The sequence below is a fragment of the Sinocyclocheilus anshuiensis genome, unplaced genomic scaffold, assembly GCF_001515605.1.
Source record: "Sinocyclocheilus anshuiensis isolate Anshui unplaced genomic scaffold, SAMN03320099.WGS_v1.1 scaffold188, whole genome shotgun sequence".
Classification (NCBI taxonomy): Eukaryota; Metazoa; Chordata; class Actinopteri; order Cypriniformes; family Cyprinidae; genus Sinocyclocheilus; species Sinocyclocheilus anshuiensis.
The window spans coordinates 2,841,239-2,859,448 of record NW_015555768.1 but is presented as its reverse complement, the minus strand read 5'-3'; the positions used below and the strand labels follow the sequence as shown (position 1 = coordinate 2,859,448).

General features: G+C 36.4%; 1 protein-coding gene and 1 pseudogene across 6 annotated transcripts in view; both read right to left on the bottom strand.

Moving 5' to 3' along the window:
* Window positions 1-699: 699 nt before the first annotated feature.
* On the bottom strand, window positions 700-3,329 carry LOC107674296 (endonuclease G, mitochondrial-like; annotated as a pseudogene).
* A 1,840-nt stretch (window positions 3,330-5,169) lies between these two features.
* The window catches only part of LOC107674329 (netrin-G2-like), a 69,721-nt gene continuing 56,680 nt past the window's right edge, over window positions 5,170-18,210 (bottom strand). For 4 of the 6 annotated variants that reach the window (XM_016468271.1, XM_016468270.1, XM_016468272.1 and 1 more), the window contains exons 9-14: window positions 14,597-15,625; window positions 13,632-13,760; window positions 13,104-13,175; window positions 10,613-10,780; window positions 8,273-8,407; window positions 5,170-6,776 (exon numbers count right to left, since the gene is read on the bottom strand). In XM_016468271.1, coding sequence (XP_016323757.1) covers window positions 6,559-6,776; window positions 8,273-8,407; window positions 10,613-10,780; window positions 13,104-13,175; window positions 13,632-13,760; window positions 14,597-15,625 — 1,751 coding nt within the window. In that variant the 3' untranslated portion in view covers window positions 5,170-6,558. The remainder of the gene's footprint in view (window positions 6,777-8,272; window positions 8,408-10,612; window positions 10,781-13,103; window positions 13,176-13,631; window positions 13,761-14,596; window positions 15,626-18,210) is intronic. The other 2 variants (XM_016468274.1, XM_016468275.1) reach the window with 1 other exon arrangement.

Sequence of the window (18,210 nt, the reverse complement as noted above, 5' to 3'; positions counted from 1 at the left end):
TAGCGGCCAGTTGATGAATTACAGTTTAAGTCACTTCCTTGTTGGCTTCAGGAGAGAGAGCGGGAGGTTGCCGCTCGGTCACAACCATAGACTGTAAAAAAAAAAAAAACATTGACGTAGTGTCCGTGATGTCACTCACAGGGTTCAGAAGAGCATTTTTTGAAGGGCAGCCTAAAGTGGGCGGAGCCGACCGCCGCCATCTTGGCAGCGCGATAACAAAGCACTGTAAACAAGCAACGACTAGATAACTTGGCAACAATAATTAATCGTAAATAATCTTTAAAGGTTTTTTTTTCTTTTTATAATGCAGATGCCAGCTCTCAGTCTAGGGCTGCCCACTTCTGCAAGTTGTCTGCTTTGTTTGTGCTTTGATTTGAACGAAAACAACGTATCCATGTGGTGCGGCTGACACAGAACAACATACGCTGTTTGCGTTCAGTGCATATTCTCAAAAATGGCACTACGGTGACACGGAGGAGACGAATTGTTGAATAAAGTTTTTTTCTTTTGCGCACAAAAAGTATTCTCGAAGCTTCGTAAAATTACGGTTGAACCCCTGATGTCACATGGATTATTTTACCGATCTCCTTGCTACGTTTCTGGACGTTGATCGTGGTAGTACCCTTGCTGTCTATGGGAGGGTCAGAGAGCTGTCAGAATGCATCAAAAATATCTTAATTTGTGTTCTGAAGATGAACGGTCTTTGTCCTCTAGCACAAATAAAATTTCAGTTTAAATTAAAATCTAATTTCAGACAGTGTTTTGGCTCGGTTAAAATCGCTGATTTTGGCTGACATTTAAAAACAGTAATGATACAAAATCTCCCCTATTAAACAGTACAGCATAGACTGTCAGCTTGTGCCAGTGACTGATATATATCTCTCAGTAGTTTTTCCACATATCTTGAAAATTAAACAATTTCCCCAGTATAAATGTTTGACAGTGATGTAATGAATCATTTTGAGGTATTTTCCTTTCCCCCGTAATCACTGTAAACTCCTCATGGCCCTGCAGTAATGGCTTTCAGATTGCTGGTCCTCTTCATGATGTTTGGTACGAACAGCAGTCCGGACGCTCTCTCGATGCTCTCAATGGGAACCAAGAAGCGTTCCAGTGGAATCTTCTCATCGACTGGCATATTGGGCATCACATAGGACCGCAGCTCCATGTCTCCCCTCGGCTTTTCCAGAATCACCACCTTCAAGAAGTGAGTCGGCACAGCTACATGGTTCTTTCCCAAAACCTGATACTTCACGTACATTTTCCCATCAGGTTCCTGTCTGTAGGTGCATGGAGGGAAAAATTAGGTTCTATTAATTAATTAAATACGTTCAAATATCTTGATTTCAGGCATGTGGCTAATTTAAAATACCTTGAACAGTGGTTCTCAAGTCGTTTTGTCTCAGAACCCAGATTTTACATTTGATTTAAGCAGTGAGCCTTGCTATGGTATAGTCTGGTGATCTTCCAAGATAATTACGTGTTATTTAGTTTCCCTTAATGGCATAACATACAGGCGGTGCAGATTTGAGAGCATATTGAGAGACTTTTACCGGGGTAAGTAGAGTGGTCCAGTGCACACAAAGACGTTCTGGGAGAGAGCAATATTTCTCCAAGTTAATCCATGCGTTCTGGTTTAGATGAGGATTCTGTGGGGAAAGATATCCGCAATATTATTGGCCATAATTACCCATGCAAACAGAAAAATAAGCAGTTAGCAAACTTTTTAAATGATTGGTGGTTTTATGGATTGTATAAAATAAGGTGCTCATGGAAATCTACCCTACTATTTAGTTCCAACACCAGGGTTATGCAAAATTCTGAATTAATGAATTACTTCCATTTCAATTAATAAGTAAGAATTTGAATACCACAGAATGAAGAGGAATTTCAATAATCCAAAACAAGTTATGCCTATTTATTTTTTTATATATTTAAAATACTGTTTTCTTAATTGATTAGACGTATATAAATTCAGTAAAGGTTTAATTATTAATAATAAGGAAATTATTAATAAATAGACAAAAATAAGTTAAATTCATTGTTATAGGTGAATTTTATGAATTTTCTGATATATTTTTTCTTTATTGATTATAGACATAAATTCATTAATTGATAATAATAAACCAATTATTAATAAATATTAAAAATAAATTAAATGCATTGTTATAGGTGGCATTTTAAACAGTGATTATTAATATATATTTATTTTCTGATATATAAAAAAATCTTGATTGACACTGACACTTATATAAATTCAATAATGGTTTAATTATTAATACTAAACAAATTAATAATCAAAAATAATTTAAATACTTTTAAACATTGATTATTAACATCATCTATCATTTATATATTATTTTATTATTTGAATTTACTATAAATTCAGTAAAAGTTTAATTGTTAAAAATAAAATTATTAATAAACGATTCAAGTTCAGAGTTTGAATAAACACTAAAAAGTAACAAGTAAATACTTTTTAGGTAGCATTTTAAACTTATTAATAATGTCATCTATTGTTTATTTTTTGACATGTTTAAAATACTTTTCTCTTAATTGATTAGACATTTATATAATTCCATTAAAGGTTCAATTACTAATGAAAAATAATCGTTGAAAAATAAATATTTAAAAATAAGATAAATACATTTTTATATGAGGCATTTTAACAATAGATTATTAATATCACCTAAGGCTAAAATTTCATTTACCTTCATTCCTTGATCTCCATGAAGAGGATTGAGCAGCTCTGTAAGGAGGACTCACCTGTCGTGACACATTGCTCAGGTAGAAGGTGTCATCCATGGCTTTCTGACTCCATTTGTGGTTGGCTGCTGCGGCCAGGTGACCCCTGTCAAACCCACTGCCCTTGTAATCCGCATTGCTCGATCTGTGGTAAACATGAACCGAGTCGTCCTCTTTGAAATCGCAGAACTTTCTGTCCGAAGTCCCGGTTACTGTCTCGGCGTTGAGCTGCTCTATGACCCAGGCTGCGGTCCTGTTTCTGGGGTCGTATGAGGTCACGTAAGACTCTCTGCTCTTGATGTTGGACAGGGAAGGGAAGGGAAGGGAAGGGAAGGGAAGCCGTACTTCATCACAGCAGTGGATCTGTTTACAGTGACCTTTCCTGGCTGGTACGGGGTAATCTCTGACGCTGCGTCGACGCTCGGGATCGGGATGACTGGTACACGGTCCAGCAGTCCACCGCTGTGGCTCGTATCCCGGTTTTTATTAAAGCGATCGCAGGCTGCTGTCAAGGTGGCACCGATGCCTATGCCAGCTGTCACTGACAGCCCGGATAAACCCCACCGCGAGCAGAAAACACTGCATCATACACGCTTAGTAAATACGGTTAATTAATTTATCTGAATAAAGTGCTGTTACTTTGCCCACCGTATATTTACATAACCCATGTGAGTCAGTCGCACCGGCAAAGCAAGCGCACAGGAAATGTAGTCGCATATTTATGACATCATGCTTTTTCTTAAAAAGGCAGAACACAGTTTCAGAATTAAATCTTCCTCCATCTCCGGATCACTTCCGGTACTACCGTCACTTCCTTCCATCAATGCTCCAGTCACAGTCCAGTGTCCCAGAATTAAAGTTACAGGGTCATTCCTACTATGAAGTACATTTTCATGTCGCAAACGCTTCTAAATAGTGGAGAATATTCAGTTTAACTATTGGTTTTTTCACAATTAAGTTAAATATTTTTAGTAATTTTAAACTTAGGTTTGAGCTGGTGTTTCATCATGTACCCCTTTACACTTCTAAAATGGAAAAAATATTTTTTCAGAAATAGTTTACATTAATTCCGTTAAATATTTAAATGGGTTTTCCTCAAAATCGCTTTCAAGCCTGTTATTGCTTTGTAATCAGTGTTATTCTAGTATTTTTTTAGGTACTATTGTAGTTTATTAAAATTTAGAGCTTGTACTTTTTATTTTCTGTTTTGTTTTATTTGAAAGATTTAGACCTTTGTTGGTTTTGTCTTTTTTTTTTAATCTAATTTTTGTATATACTTGTATCAGTGAAAGTGGCGTGACGTGTGGCCAAGTGTGAGATCCCATACTCGGAATTTGTGCTCTGCATTTATCCCATTCAATTGCACACACACACAGTAGTGAGTAGTGAGCACACACGAGCGTTGTACATTCACTCCCCCCACCTACAATCCCTGCCGATACGGAGACTCGAACCCACGACCATTGGTTACAATTCCGACACTAGATCATTAGGCCATGACTGCCCCAGTCATCCATTGTCAGTCTAGTTACACTTAATTAGAAATGTAATCTTGGAAACTAGCTGAAATAGCTTTTTTTAAGTTTCAGTTACCCTTTATTTTATTTACATTTTTTATGTAGTTAGTTTTAGTTCATAATAATAATTAAGGGTGGGGAATTAAGTGACATTATTGTATGAACACAACAGCTCAAACATTGCTAAGTATTAGCAATAGATGTGATGCATTTTGTGATGTTTTAGATATTATCATTTTAAAACATTCCATGCTGGTTGATAATAATCTAGAAATATCAACACTACAAACTATGCTTTAAAAATATTTCAAAATTAACTTCAAATTGACAACTTAATGTAAGCAAACTGTCAATCCCTCACTGGGCAATTGCTAACTTTAGCTCTTTATTTCCATCAGCATATTTCTGAAAGTCTGCTATATACAGTAGGCATAAAAATTACAAAGTTATGGAGCTTAAATGGTGTTGTATAACATAAATGACCCTACTACATGTGCAATTACCCCAACTGGAATTTCCAGTGCTAATTACATAACATGCTGTATGTTATATAGCATGCAGTCTGTTTCTGTGAGTATGTATTTAACTCGTGCTTGGGTAGAACCTTATATTTTTTTGTTTCCACCTGGCATAAGCTCTGCTGACTCAAGTTGTGTGGTAAGGATTTATTTATTTATTTCAGTGCAGGTGGTTAGAGCAATGCAAACGGCTCAGCACATTTGATTCTGGGTCTGTAGACATATATGTGGCTGATTCACCTTGTGAAACGTTCTAAGGAATAAAAATGATATTAATTACCCTTATTAGCTGCTGTGACTGTTATGTCGGTGTATGCTGCATCAGACACTAAAAATATATGCTGTTAAAACTTTAATTTGCATATAGAAGGACAGAGTCTAAAGAAAGACAATTCACTCATGTCTCTTTGTGCTTTCTGATTGTCAGGTTTTATTCATTTATAATATTTATTCATAGTACTTTATTTACCCTGGCTCATCATGAATGTAAAGCATTTGTAAATATGAAATACATCAAAAAGCCCATGAGCCGCTAAAGATTTAGACATTTCTTTGAGACTCACGCAAGGAAAATAAAATCAATTATTTGAAAAATAACCGGATTGCATGATATACAATGTGCCGACTTTCAATATGTATTTTTAATTGTTAATCTGAATGGCCATTCTAATTGTACTGATTAACGATGCATTTTTTTTTTCTGTGCTTCATAATTATTTATTTATTTGGGGTTCGTGGGACTTATATCACTGGTATCATTACAGAAGTGTGTTAATAAGCAGTCCTGAATGGTCATATCTGCACTGATGAATACATGCCAGTAACAATATGATGTGCGGGTTACATTGAGCTAAAGCTGTGCATGTAATGAACCGTTTATGCTTTATGTTTTAAATGTAATGATATGGATGGAGAAATATTCCAGATATCTTAGAGATGCAATCTGCTGTATCATCAAATATAGTTTTACCATGGTGTGAATACCATATGCACTGCAATAAAGGCTGCAATGTCTTTACAATGGTAACATTTACTCAACAAAAATAACAATTTCTACAAAAAATATTGAAATAATATAATATACAATACTTCATATTTCCTTTCAGATAGACCGATATATATATATTTGTTCAGTGTGACAATTTAAAACCTCTTTCTAAATTCCATAAACGTAATCTCAAACACAAGCTAGAGACGTTCATTCTTCATACTAGCGGGACGGCGATTAAACATCTTTTCCATTGGTTCTACTTGTTACAACCTCAATGGCAATAAAATGCAAGAAAAATGCAGCAATGAAAGGAAATGTAAAAACAAGTCTTCAAGAGAAGAAGAATAACTTGGCATAAGTAGGCTTCCGTGATATCGACAGTTTGTTGTTCGCTAAAACAAGCTAGCTAAATGCGGTGCTTGTACCTCAGTGAGCGTCAGAACTACAGAGAAAGTAGAAATGCAAAGGAAATGAAACTGCATCTATATATTTCCCCACTTTCTTTAGAGTTTTGTGTAGAGTGAGCTGAAACTGAACTTAAGTTCTTTTTATTCTGTTTTTGGTATAAAGTTCAGGCGATCAGTGTTGCTAGTAGGCAAGCAATAAACTGCTCGTCTCATGAAGGCGTTTTGACCTCAGTGCTGCCGCCGCCATTTCCAAAAAAGATTTCAGCACCGTGAGGCTGGGTCCGTACTCCGTACGGGTTCAGGCCACTCTCTCTCTGTCCGCAGGGTTCAGCCCTTTGGCCTGCGTAGACTAGAATCGATATCAGGACTAAGATGGGTTTCTAGGTGCTGGCTTTAAGCAGGCTGTTGGCTAGAAGGCAGAGCAGCAGCGTCAGTGTGCTGAGGTAGCAGCCCGATGCACCATCGCACCCTTTCTCGCCCTGGCAGCGTGTCTGCTCACACAAAACACCCCTAAAGCTGGGTGGACACACGCACTTCTGATTCTGGATACAAGAGCCGCCGTTCTGACACAGGAAGAACTCGTCGTCGCACACGTTTGCTGAAGAAAGACAGAGAGGAGATTCTCATTAATGACGTTACATATCTAATCTTACATGTCTCTAAACATAAAGATAGATCATGTTTTAAGGGATTGTTCTATTGTCTTAAAGTTACATTTTTCATCCTAAATGTAGGTAGTCATTTAGTAGATATATTTTACTCATAGTGACTTAAGGTGTTCACATTGACAGTTAACTGGAAGGGATTCATTTTCAGTGACTAAGAGGCCACAGGTTCTCTGTGTGTGTGTGTGTGTGTGTGTGTGTGTGTCTGTGTCTGTGTCTGTGTCTGTCTGTGTGGGCCAGAAAACTAGTGTATGTACGCTACCTTTCAAATGTTTCGGTAAAATTTAAAAAATGTTTTTTTAAAACTTTAAAAAAAGTATTTTATGCTCACCAAGCATTTATTTGGTCAAAAATAGTAAATAACATAATAAAAGTACATAAAAATGATTAAAATCAATTTTGAAAACAGTTCTGCTGCTTAATATTTTTTGTTGAAACATGATACATTTCTTTTTCATGATTATTTGATGTATAGAAAGCTCAAAAGAACAGCATTTATTTATTTATTTTTTGTAGCAATATAAAAAACATTTACATCAATTTAACGCATACTTGCTGAATAAAAGTATCAGTTTCATTAAAAAAATCATAATAACAGAAAATCTGAATCATATATCAGAAAATAAATAATATATATTAATAATAAGTGTTTAAAATGCCACCATTAAATATTTAATAATAATGTGTTTATTATTAGAAATGAATGAATGAAACCAAACCTCACAGAAAGCTGAATTGGAATTTAAAAACCAGTTTAAACTTTTTATATAAGTTTATGCGACGCTTGCATGAAAACCAGGTCTAATTACAGCAGAGATGATAATGATGGTAATGATCTGTGAATGATCATAATTTGTGTAAAATCCTAGGCTTGTCCTGATCCCCCAATAATGATAGAAATCTACAGACCTCCACCAGTCTTTTGGAGACTGGGCATTTCAACTCCATGTACACATACTTTTCAGATCATTTTGTATAAAGCCTTAATCAAAAAGAACTGGGAGAAGAACTGGGAGCTGTCACAGTCACGTGTATATTTGTAAACAGTAATTTCATCTGTAGAGGTGGGTTGTGATAAGCTAATGTAGGTTTTGGGCTGTTTTCTAGTCCTTTGCGGACAGGGTTTAAATATACAGCCAATTCTTTGCCAGGTTTGAACCAGCAACACCTTCTTACCCTACCTCACTGCTTTAGCCACTGTCACCCCACCCACAAGTGTCTATAATGCACAGCTGCTGCGACCAGCAGGCTGTTGTTGGTAGTACAACAGCAAAGACCTCTGTGAGTAACAATGTTGCTCATATGTTTGAGTGAAATGACACCCATATGTTGTTCGTTCACAACACTTCATTTGTTTTTCGAGTGGTATCATCCATCACAGAATGACTAAGCCTGTGTTTAATGCTTTTGTGAAGGAAGTGTGACTTACGCACGCAGCCTTGCTTCCAGGTATATCCAGGCAGGCAGTCCTCACACTTCTGGCCCGTGGTGCCCTCTCTACACTGGCAGAAGCCTGTGTCATTGCACCGGGCGTGTAGAGAGCCCAGCTGATTACAGTTACACTCTGTGTATAGAAAATTGTAGACCAACTGTAGATTATTTTTGCTGAAACCTTGAAAAGGAAGGCTGTGTTCTCTTTCTTTTGTGATAGATTTCATTGAACTATGAAAACACTGTAACTTTCAGAACTTAAAACTCATAAATAGCTTGTTTCATGCTTACCAACATTACTGCTCTGCATATTCTTCAGAAGGATAGGTAGAGACCATTTTTTTAAAACTATGTTCCTGATGGGGCAGTAAAACCATATTGGATTCAACAGGAAACCTGCAGCTCTTAAAAAAATAGTTCACCCAAAAAATTAAAATTTGCTTAAAATGTTCTCACCCTCAGGCCATCCAAGTTGTAGATGAGTTTGTTTCTTCATCTGAACAGATTTGGGGAAATTCAGCATTACATCACTTGCTCACCGATGGTCCATCAGTACAAAAATCCACCCCTGTTGTCCTCCCACATCAACGTCCTCCAACACATTTCTTTAGAACTGCTTTGGACTGTTTTCACTTGTAAACTATGGTTGATCTGCACATATTTCTCTCCTGATCCAGACAAGATGACATTTTCTTTTTCTCCTCTATATTGATAGAGGGCTTGTATTTTAGCCAGAAGCAACATTTTGAAGTTAAAAATGTCTTAATGATTAGTGGACTGGAATCATGTGGATTACTTGTGGATTATTGTGATGTTTATATCAGCTGTTTGGACTCTCATTCTGACAGCACCCATTCACCGCAGAGGATCTATTGGTGAGCAAGTGATATAATGCTAAATTTCTCCAAATTTGTTCCAATGAAGAAACAAACTCATCTACATCCTGGATGGCCTGAGGGTTAGTACATGTTTTGCAAATTTTACAAAACTATTCCTTTAAGTAAAAGTGCACAATAGCGCCACACAAAGGAAAGAGTGTTTACATAAAAGTCTTAAAGCCATAGCAGCAAAAATGACCTGTATAATTCTGAGAGTCACAAAAATATGTGATAAACGGTCATAAATGACTAACATTATTAGTGGACCTGCAGGAAAATGAATGTTTAATATAAAATAATATTTAAAAATTGTGTACAGTGTTTCAAAAGTTACAACATTTTGCCTAAAGGAAATATAGCATAGCCTGAAGGCAATAGGCATATATTCACATGTGTTTGCAGTTGTCAGTTTTATGTGATCAGTGGTTGTTCATCGGTGAGGTTTTGCTCTATGCATTCACAAGGGTATAATTTTTTTCATCTGGGCAGCTGTCAGTCATAGCGCAGTGATTTATGTGTGTGTATTTTTCCAGTAGAGGTCACTGTATCATTATCAAAGTGTTGTGACAGATTGCTTGAGCAGCTCTTGGAGCAGTTTTCATAAAAAAAATAAATAAATAAATAAATTATCTTAGGATTTCTAATTGAATTCCCCCCGCCACCCAATTTATTTATTTTATCCATTCTATTTACTTTTTTAATACACATTCCTTGTCATATAGTGAATGATTCATTTTATTCCAAAGAAAATATTTTGTCTTTATCAAAATGTCCAAACGCCTGTGAGTGTGACATGTATTTCCTTGTCATCACAAACCTCTCTTTTCAGTTTTACCCTGTACTGTCCACTTTCATTCAAAAATTCAATAAAAAAAAATGCAATCAATTCCTCACAGATAAAATCCAATCCCATCCTACTGCACATTGTTTCGTTTTTTTTTGTTAAATATCCGGTATTACTTTTAGTAAAATGGGTTGCATGTGGCATTTCATGTTGGCTTTAAGATCATGCACAAAAGAATACAAAATTGCTTGTTTTCAAATCACATTTCCTTTATACTACTCTCATATAGCATAATTATACAGATATTGATAAAGCTTTAAGCTGGACAGTTGAAAATGCAAGTTCTTTAGTTTCCTAGATCTTAAGTAAAATGAAGACGGGAGTCTGGGAGAAGATTTCTTGCGATTCTATAGTAAAGGCTGTAAGATGAATGAAGCATGATATTAGTATATTTAAATCCATACTTCTGTTGGACTTCAGTAGGTCAGAAATTGTCACAGGTATGGCAAGGTGGTGGCAGACCAAATGTTGGACCGTATGCACATGAGGAAAGATTTCTCGACCTTTCCAGTTCCATACATATCATTTGGCCAGAAAGGACAATTTCTGTGCAGCGTGGTGTGGGTGCGTCAGGGGAACAGTGAAACGGGTTGGCGTGGAGTGATATCTGACTGACCTATGCAAACATTCTCATCGTCCAGCTCGGCGGAAGCATTCCGGAAGTATCCGAGGCGGCAGTGCTGACAGTTCTGCCCTCTAGTGTTGTGTTTGCAGCTCACACAAGTCACAATGTTGATGAAATCAATGTAACTGCAGCGATTTGAGTGACCGTTGCACTCGCAGTCTGATGGAGAAAGAGTAGATAGGTGTTAGTCTGTGGATCAGGGAACGAGGGAGAGGAAAGGGAAAAGACACAGGAAACTCATGGATGAGAGGACATGGGCATGACATGTAGACTCTAAGAAGACTATAAACTAGGCTAAGACTATTTAGCCAGCAGGAAAGGCTGGCAGGTATTTAACACTACCTAAAAAAATAATGTCAATTAGATTACAGACCATATTAGCTAGTTGATTTCCAGTCCAGCCTTACTGACAAATTCTACCTTAACAACTGTTGCTCTCCACTATGTCATCAGATGAGTTATTGCTTTTATCTAATGTAAGTTTATGGAGAATTTCTGGGATCATTTAAAAAAACTATTTTACAGATACAGAATTTTACAGAAGTACAGGCTGTCACCTTCATTCCCAAATAAACATGCATGATACAGTTGCTTGAAAGTAAATTAATGTTATGTAATTGACATGTTGTTATACACTAACTAAAATGTTGACAGTTTTATAGTATATTGGTATATTGTACAAACTCTAGAAACACCAATGTTATCACTTGTTATCACTATCAAAAAAGGCTTTCCTTTTTTTATTTTATTTATTTTTTTATTTTTGACTTTAACACGCATTTGCCTCTGTTTTGATTGATACTCTTTGCAGTTTTTCATTATGTTACTGTATCGTTTAACAACTACTTGGGAAATAAAAATGTTTTGCAGCCAGTGTCATGATTCATTCCAGCCCACATAGGAATAATATCCAATAATGTTTACCACTTCATGAGCACTTTTTAATGAAAATTACACTGCTCATGGAAATCTCCAGTTCATTCCTATGGGATGTACTGTAAAGCTAGTCTGAGTCAGCAACAGTAAACCACCAATGCTTAGCGAAGGGTCAACTGTGGATCACTGTATAGCCTAGATTGCTTTCCTTATGGTCTCTTATTTTTCATTTTAATTTATGCACTATTTGCTGTAAAACTATAATTATTTGGGTTACCATCTATTTTACATTATGTGTACATACAGTGTACTTACCAAAGAAAGTACGGTTGTATAATATACCTACATGGGTTAAGGTTAGGTTCAGGGTTACCACCTAGTTATTTATAATAATAAGTGCATAGTAAGTACACGTGGAACAGGGCTGTAATAAAGTGTTGACATTATTTTGTTTATTCTAAATAATTTTATTTAAATGAATTTATTTCAAAGTTTAAGACACATATGTTAACCAAGTAATAATACTTCTTGTCTGGGGCTATTAACTATAGTTTAACTAGAACCTAGTTTAACGTTTGTTCCCTATTACTGTTATACATTGTTTTATTTATGCAGTGCACAAATATTATATTATTCCATAGAATGTTTTATCTGTAGACAAAGTGTTCTTATTAGGCCTGCACACACCAATTATTCCATTTGGCTTGTTAATAAGGCTGAATATTCAACATATGAAGTGAATTTTCTAGTGCTTCAATTTTTTTTTTTTGTTTCTCAGAAGAATACATTTTAAAGATTTCTGGGATGCTTTTACATAACAGTAATTTAGACATCTCCAAACAGACTGACTAAACAGTAGAAAGTCATTAGTATGAGTGAATAAATCCACCTGTAGGCCTTAATTAACATAGTTTAAATGGACATTAATATAACACTGATAATGAGCTGCTGTTTAAAGTTGTGTTTGAGAAGCTGATCTTTTCAATTCTTTGCTGTTTGGACACTTGGGGCTTTGAATAATTGATATGATGTTTTAAAGATGCTGGCGACGTGGGGTCCTGCTGTGTCACAGTCAGCTAAGCAGTGGGATGGGGGGTAATAGTAGCTAATTAAATATAAATGCTCAATTACTCCCCAGATTGGTGAAGGGATGGAGCGATGTTTCACAAACGATCTTGCATCTTCAGCAGACAGCTGTCTAACACACTCAACGAGTGAAAATGCAAAGTAGCTAGTTTCTAGAAGAGGACGCTTTTGATTATACAGCCTGGGGGAGATCCTTCTGTTTTCTAGCAAACACAATACATCATGAGCGGCTTACCTTATGAGACAAAGCAAAAAAAACATGCGAGCACAAAGAAAAGAGAGAGACAAGAAAGGGCGACATGGAAGAGCGTAAATGAATAACATTTAAGAAGCAATTTTTCCACAGTTTCCATATTAGTGTCTGTCCATATTCAGAAAAATGGAAATCAAAACTGAATTGTCCTTTGATAAGCATTGCCACAGGAGCGCTAATGCATATAAATACATAATTCATATAAAATGTCATTGAAACCCTGTAAATAATGCCTTTTTGCTATCTTGATTTAAAGCATCGCCTTACCTTGAAATCTGATGTACGCTATTTTTGACAACTGCGTTTTTGGCCCCCCAGGGATCAAAATCCTCTCAACAACTTCAGAATAAAAGCAACGTTATTATCTTTGTTGGATATTTGTTGGCTAACACGACTGCACTATTGGGACAAATCACTCAACAATGTGGAAAAATTCACTGTAAGGGACGAAAATGTGAAACTAGATACATTGGAATGATGCTACTGTTATTTAGGAAAACTGATACTGTAAGCAAAACAGCCTAAAACTAGAAGTAACTAGGGTTTAGAGTTTCTTTCTTGTGGATCTAATGGCAGCTAAACCAATCAATACACTACAAGCTGTAAATGTTCTTCACTAATAGATACTCCATCTCATCCACAGCAGCATTACTGGAAGATACAATGCAGTCAAGCAGAAATGCATTTTCAGACCGCAGTCATTTAAACGTTGTCAGATGAGTGCAATATCTGTTTGTGTCATTTCTATAGTGTAGCTATGCACGGTACACACACTCAACTACAAATGCTGTATACCTTTTTTCTCATAGTCTTTCTTTTCATAATCTTTTTCTTTCTTTTTTTCCTTCTCTTTCTTTTCCTCTTTGGCTTCCCTGCTCTCTCCGGTTTTCCCAGCCTCGTTATTCTTCTTAATGTCACCAGATACTGTTTACACCAGAGAGATCATGAGTGTTTGAAGAAGAACACGTCACATCGCTTTATTTTCCTGTTCATTTTATTCATTGTTCAGATGTGATACATGATTTGTTTTATGCTGACATAGTGGTTGAATATTTAAGGATATTGTTTCAAACATTTTTTCATGGAATGTACAAAAGATCTGTTCATTAACACGGTGTAATTGCAAGAGAATGTAATTAAGGCTTGAACCAAAGGAGGTCCTAATTAATTTTTTTAATCAGTTCTTTCTTTCCGAATCCGTATTGTGTATTCAAACTATTTTTGATAAACTGTATAAAACTTCAGTGTTTTGTTTTAAAAGTCTTTAAAGGGATAATTCACTCAAAATGACAAATCTATCATTATTTACTCACCCTTTTGTCATTCCAATCCCATATGACTTCCTTTCCTCTGTGGGAAAGGAATCAAAAGGAACCTTTTATTTATATAGAATATTCCAAAAAAAATAACAAAAAAAAAAACTTTTTTCCCCCATATAATGAAAGTGAATGAGGACTGAGGCTGTCATTTTGCCGAACAACACCTTTTGTGTTCCACAGAAGAAAGTAAGTCATACAGTTTTGGAATGACATAAGGGGGAGTAAATGATGACAGAATTTTCATTTACTATTCCTTTAAGAGAGGCAGGCCTCTGGCTTACTGTTCTGAAGGCAATTTGGGTTGCGTGACACAAACTTCAACAGATTACACCTCCAAAATTAACATTTGAAGCTCCTTTAAAAGTGTATCATTGTGTAATTTGCACTTTAACAGGGATTATACTTGTCAGAAAATTCTGATGTCAGATTTGCTGTGGGTACCTGGGGCTTCTGCGTTTTTATCTCTCTTCTCCAGGTTTGTTGCTGTTTTTTCCTCGGACGCAGCTAGAGGAACTTCACTGTTTTCTCCTACTTCAGACGGAGGTTTACTGTCAGGAGAATCGTTATCTTTCTTCTCCAGATTTGTTGCTGTTTTTTCCTGCTCGGTCTCAACAAGAGGAACTTCACTCTTCTCTCCTACTTCAAATGGAGGTTTACTGTCAGTCTCAGCATTAGGTTGAGGAGCAGCATCAGTGACTGTTTCTGCACCTGCTATGACAATTTGAGCACCATCACCTTGACCTTTTGGAGCTGGTTCGATTTCATCAGACACATTGGTTGCTTCTGCATCACCTGGACCTTCTGGAGCTGGTTTGATTTCATCAGACACATTGGTTGCTTCTGCATCACCTGGACCTTCAGGAGCCACAGTAGTAGTCGCAGGAGCATCCGAGTCTGAGGTTGCTGGGGCAATGGAAGCAATCTCAGGAGAAACTGTAACTATTGCTGGAGCATCTGTTACAGCTGCGATGGCATCAGTTGCAGGTGCATCACCATCAGATGCAGGAGTTAGAGGAACATCAGATGCTGGGACAATCAAATCAATGTCTGGAGGGAGTGCATCAACTGTTTTAAATGCAGCATCAGTTGAGGACACAACTGTGCTTGTAACTAAGGTTACCGCAGTATTTCCTGTAACCGTTGCACCTGCTTCCACAGGAGATCTATCAGAAACCAGTGAAACTGCATCAACAGCAATAGAGGTTGGCAGTTGGATTGTGCTAGCTGATGCTGAAGATGTTGCTTCAGAAGTTGCCATGGTTGCAGAAGGTGTTGTTGCCATGGCTGCAGAAGATATTGCTTGGGTGTCCATATTAAGTGTTGTAGCAGTGCCATCAGAGGATGAGGCAAATGAATCGGTAACCTCAGGAAGAACAGAGAGTGGATTGCTTGTAACAAAGTCAGTTTTTGCAGTCACGGTGTCGGTTGCTGTGGTGGGCACATCGGGTATCACATCTGGTGCTGCAGAAACTGTAATTGTGTACAGAGCATAAAGAGTCAGATATCTAAACCGTTCTGTCAAAAGCAGTATAGATGCCTACGGATGCCATTGGTGCCCTTTGGGCTTACATACTGTACATAATGGATGTTATTGCAGCATTTCAACCTTTGGCCATTTCCAGTTCAGCAGAAACGGGATACACAAGATCTGATCGAATAATTTCCCCCATTCGTGCCCCTGTCCAACCCTTCAAGGACAGGACTCACTGCGTTTTCCTGTTATGGTTTCATGTATCGATCTCTCTCTCCATAAGTTCAATAAATTGTCCCCTTTTTGGTCTTCCTTACCATGACCTGGTCTCTTTTCTCTTATGAAATATTTAGCAGGTGTTCATTCAATAGCTATTCAAAAATAGATCTGAAAGAATTGAGCTCCGGCCTTCAGCTGAGCCTCTACCGCCACGCCATGTGCTCTCGAAAGTGATTGTGTTTCACAATAACAGAGTATTTAATGATTTATCTCCTGAGGCTGGGCTTGCCATTTTCATAGTTATAGCTTCAGCACCATTAGGTTCGAAAAGCGATGCTACACACACCTGGTGTGAGGCAGAAATGGTGGGATAGGTGAGGTGGTGGCATATTGATTTGATTACACAAACAAAGTGAAAAAAACGTATTCACAGTCGACAAAACTGAACACCTGCTAAATAGCATATCCGATTGGAAAATCAACCTGCTTTGTAAGAGAAATGCACTGCTTGTAAATGCAGTAAATGAGCATATACTCATTGCAATAAATATATTAGTGATATCGAAATTTTCACTAAAAAATAATTAAAATTTTTTATTAAAAAATATATTTTTATATTAAAAAGTAACTTAAAAAAGAAATATGAGGCTCATATTGGTTGTTTATTATATTATATAATATTATATTATATTATATCATTTGAGCTGTAAAGTTGTCTGAATCATCCTTTTTTAGTTCCTGCAGTATTCTGGCTTTTAAAACTGTGTGCATTTTAATGTCAAGGAAAAAAACTGAATTGAAAAAGTAAAAATTACTTTCATTAGTAATCAACATAATGTCACAGATGCTGAGCTTTTGCTTTATTTGTATTGAATCCTGAACATTTTTTACAGCTGAAAGCCCATTTAAATTGGTAATGGATTGTAAAGCATCAGTGTGGCATCATCATCAAAACGCTCCACCTGCCCTGCTGACTTCAGTGCTTGATTCAAGAAGACATAGTTTAAGGAGCCGCCACATGGTACGTTACTTGGCACCCTGGCCTATATATATTAATGAGTGATTTAGCACAGCAGTAATCATGTTTAATCTCCACAACCTGCTATACCTCAGATCAGAATATAGAGCACCATTATGGCCATCAGTCATGAGTGGAATTACAGTGGAACGTGATTCCCTGCATGCACTGCAATCCTCAAGGTCTCCTATATGGTAAGGGAGAGCAAAGAAACTGGAGGGAATTTACTAAGTAGTAGTTCACTTGCTATTGGCCTTGTTTACTTGCCTATGATGACTGTCTTGTTTTTGTACCTTATATGAATTATATTAATATTTTTGCACAATTTTTACAGTGCAGTTTTTAAAGCGCTGCAGTATTTTGCTGTTGCTTAGTGAATGATATGCAGGTTTAGAGCATATCTGAAACGGTTTAGTGAATTTGCCCCACTGTTTTAAATCCTATATTTTTCAGATTTTAGATTAGATTTTGACTATTTATTAATATTTTAATTAGTTTTTATTTTTATATTATTTTACTTTTAGTAGTTTTGTTCTTCTTTTGTCTTAAATATATCTATAAAATGTATTTTTATTTCAGTTTTAGTTATTTTACTTCAAGTGACCCTAACTGAAAATGAGAAATTTAGCCTTGGCGACTAGTTGAAATAAAATGATAACATGATCAAATGATATTATTTTTCTAGTTTTAGTTTGAGTTAACAATGATACTAGACTTCTAAAGGTGTTTCAGACACCACATTTCAATTGAGTATCTTAATGTTGCTACATTACTAGCATTGTTGGGTCAAGAATTTAGAGAAATGCTCTTGCTTGTTCCTGTCTGAAATGCTTTGTGTAGAGAAGTTTTTTGTTTGTTTGTTATATCAGGTACCAAATTGTAATCATCCTACCCATGAAGTGAACCCTGGACTTATAGCATAGCATAGCATTATAAAATGAAGTCACACAAATTCAGATGTTCTAGGCTCTTCTGAAAGCTTGTAAAGATTGAAAGCGCCTTCTAATAGAATAACTGTAATGTATGCATTCTCACAACCAGGAGGGCAAGAGAACAAAACTCAGTGTATGACTTTAAACATGCTCCCTGTTGAATATTTCACCTCTCAATTATTAACACAAGTGAGACCGAATAAATGAAGAATGTCTAACCTAAATAGATGGACACATGCTTGCATATATTACAGCTCATTTCAAGGTTGAAATGTCTTTGCGAACAGAGTTCTGATGGATTTACTTTACTTAAATATCAAAACTTTAATACTGGGAGACACTGAGAGTGCAAACGTGTCAACAAATTGTGATTGTGACATTTACAGGAAGGTCTCTTACCTGGCTGGTCAGGAGC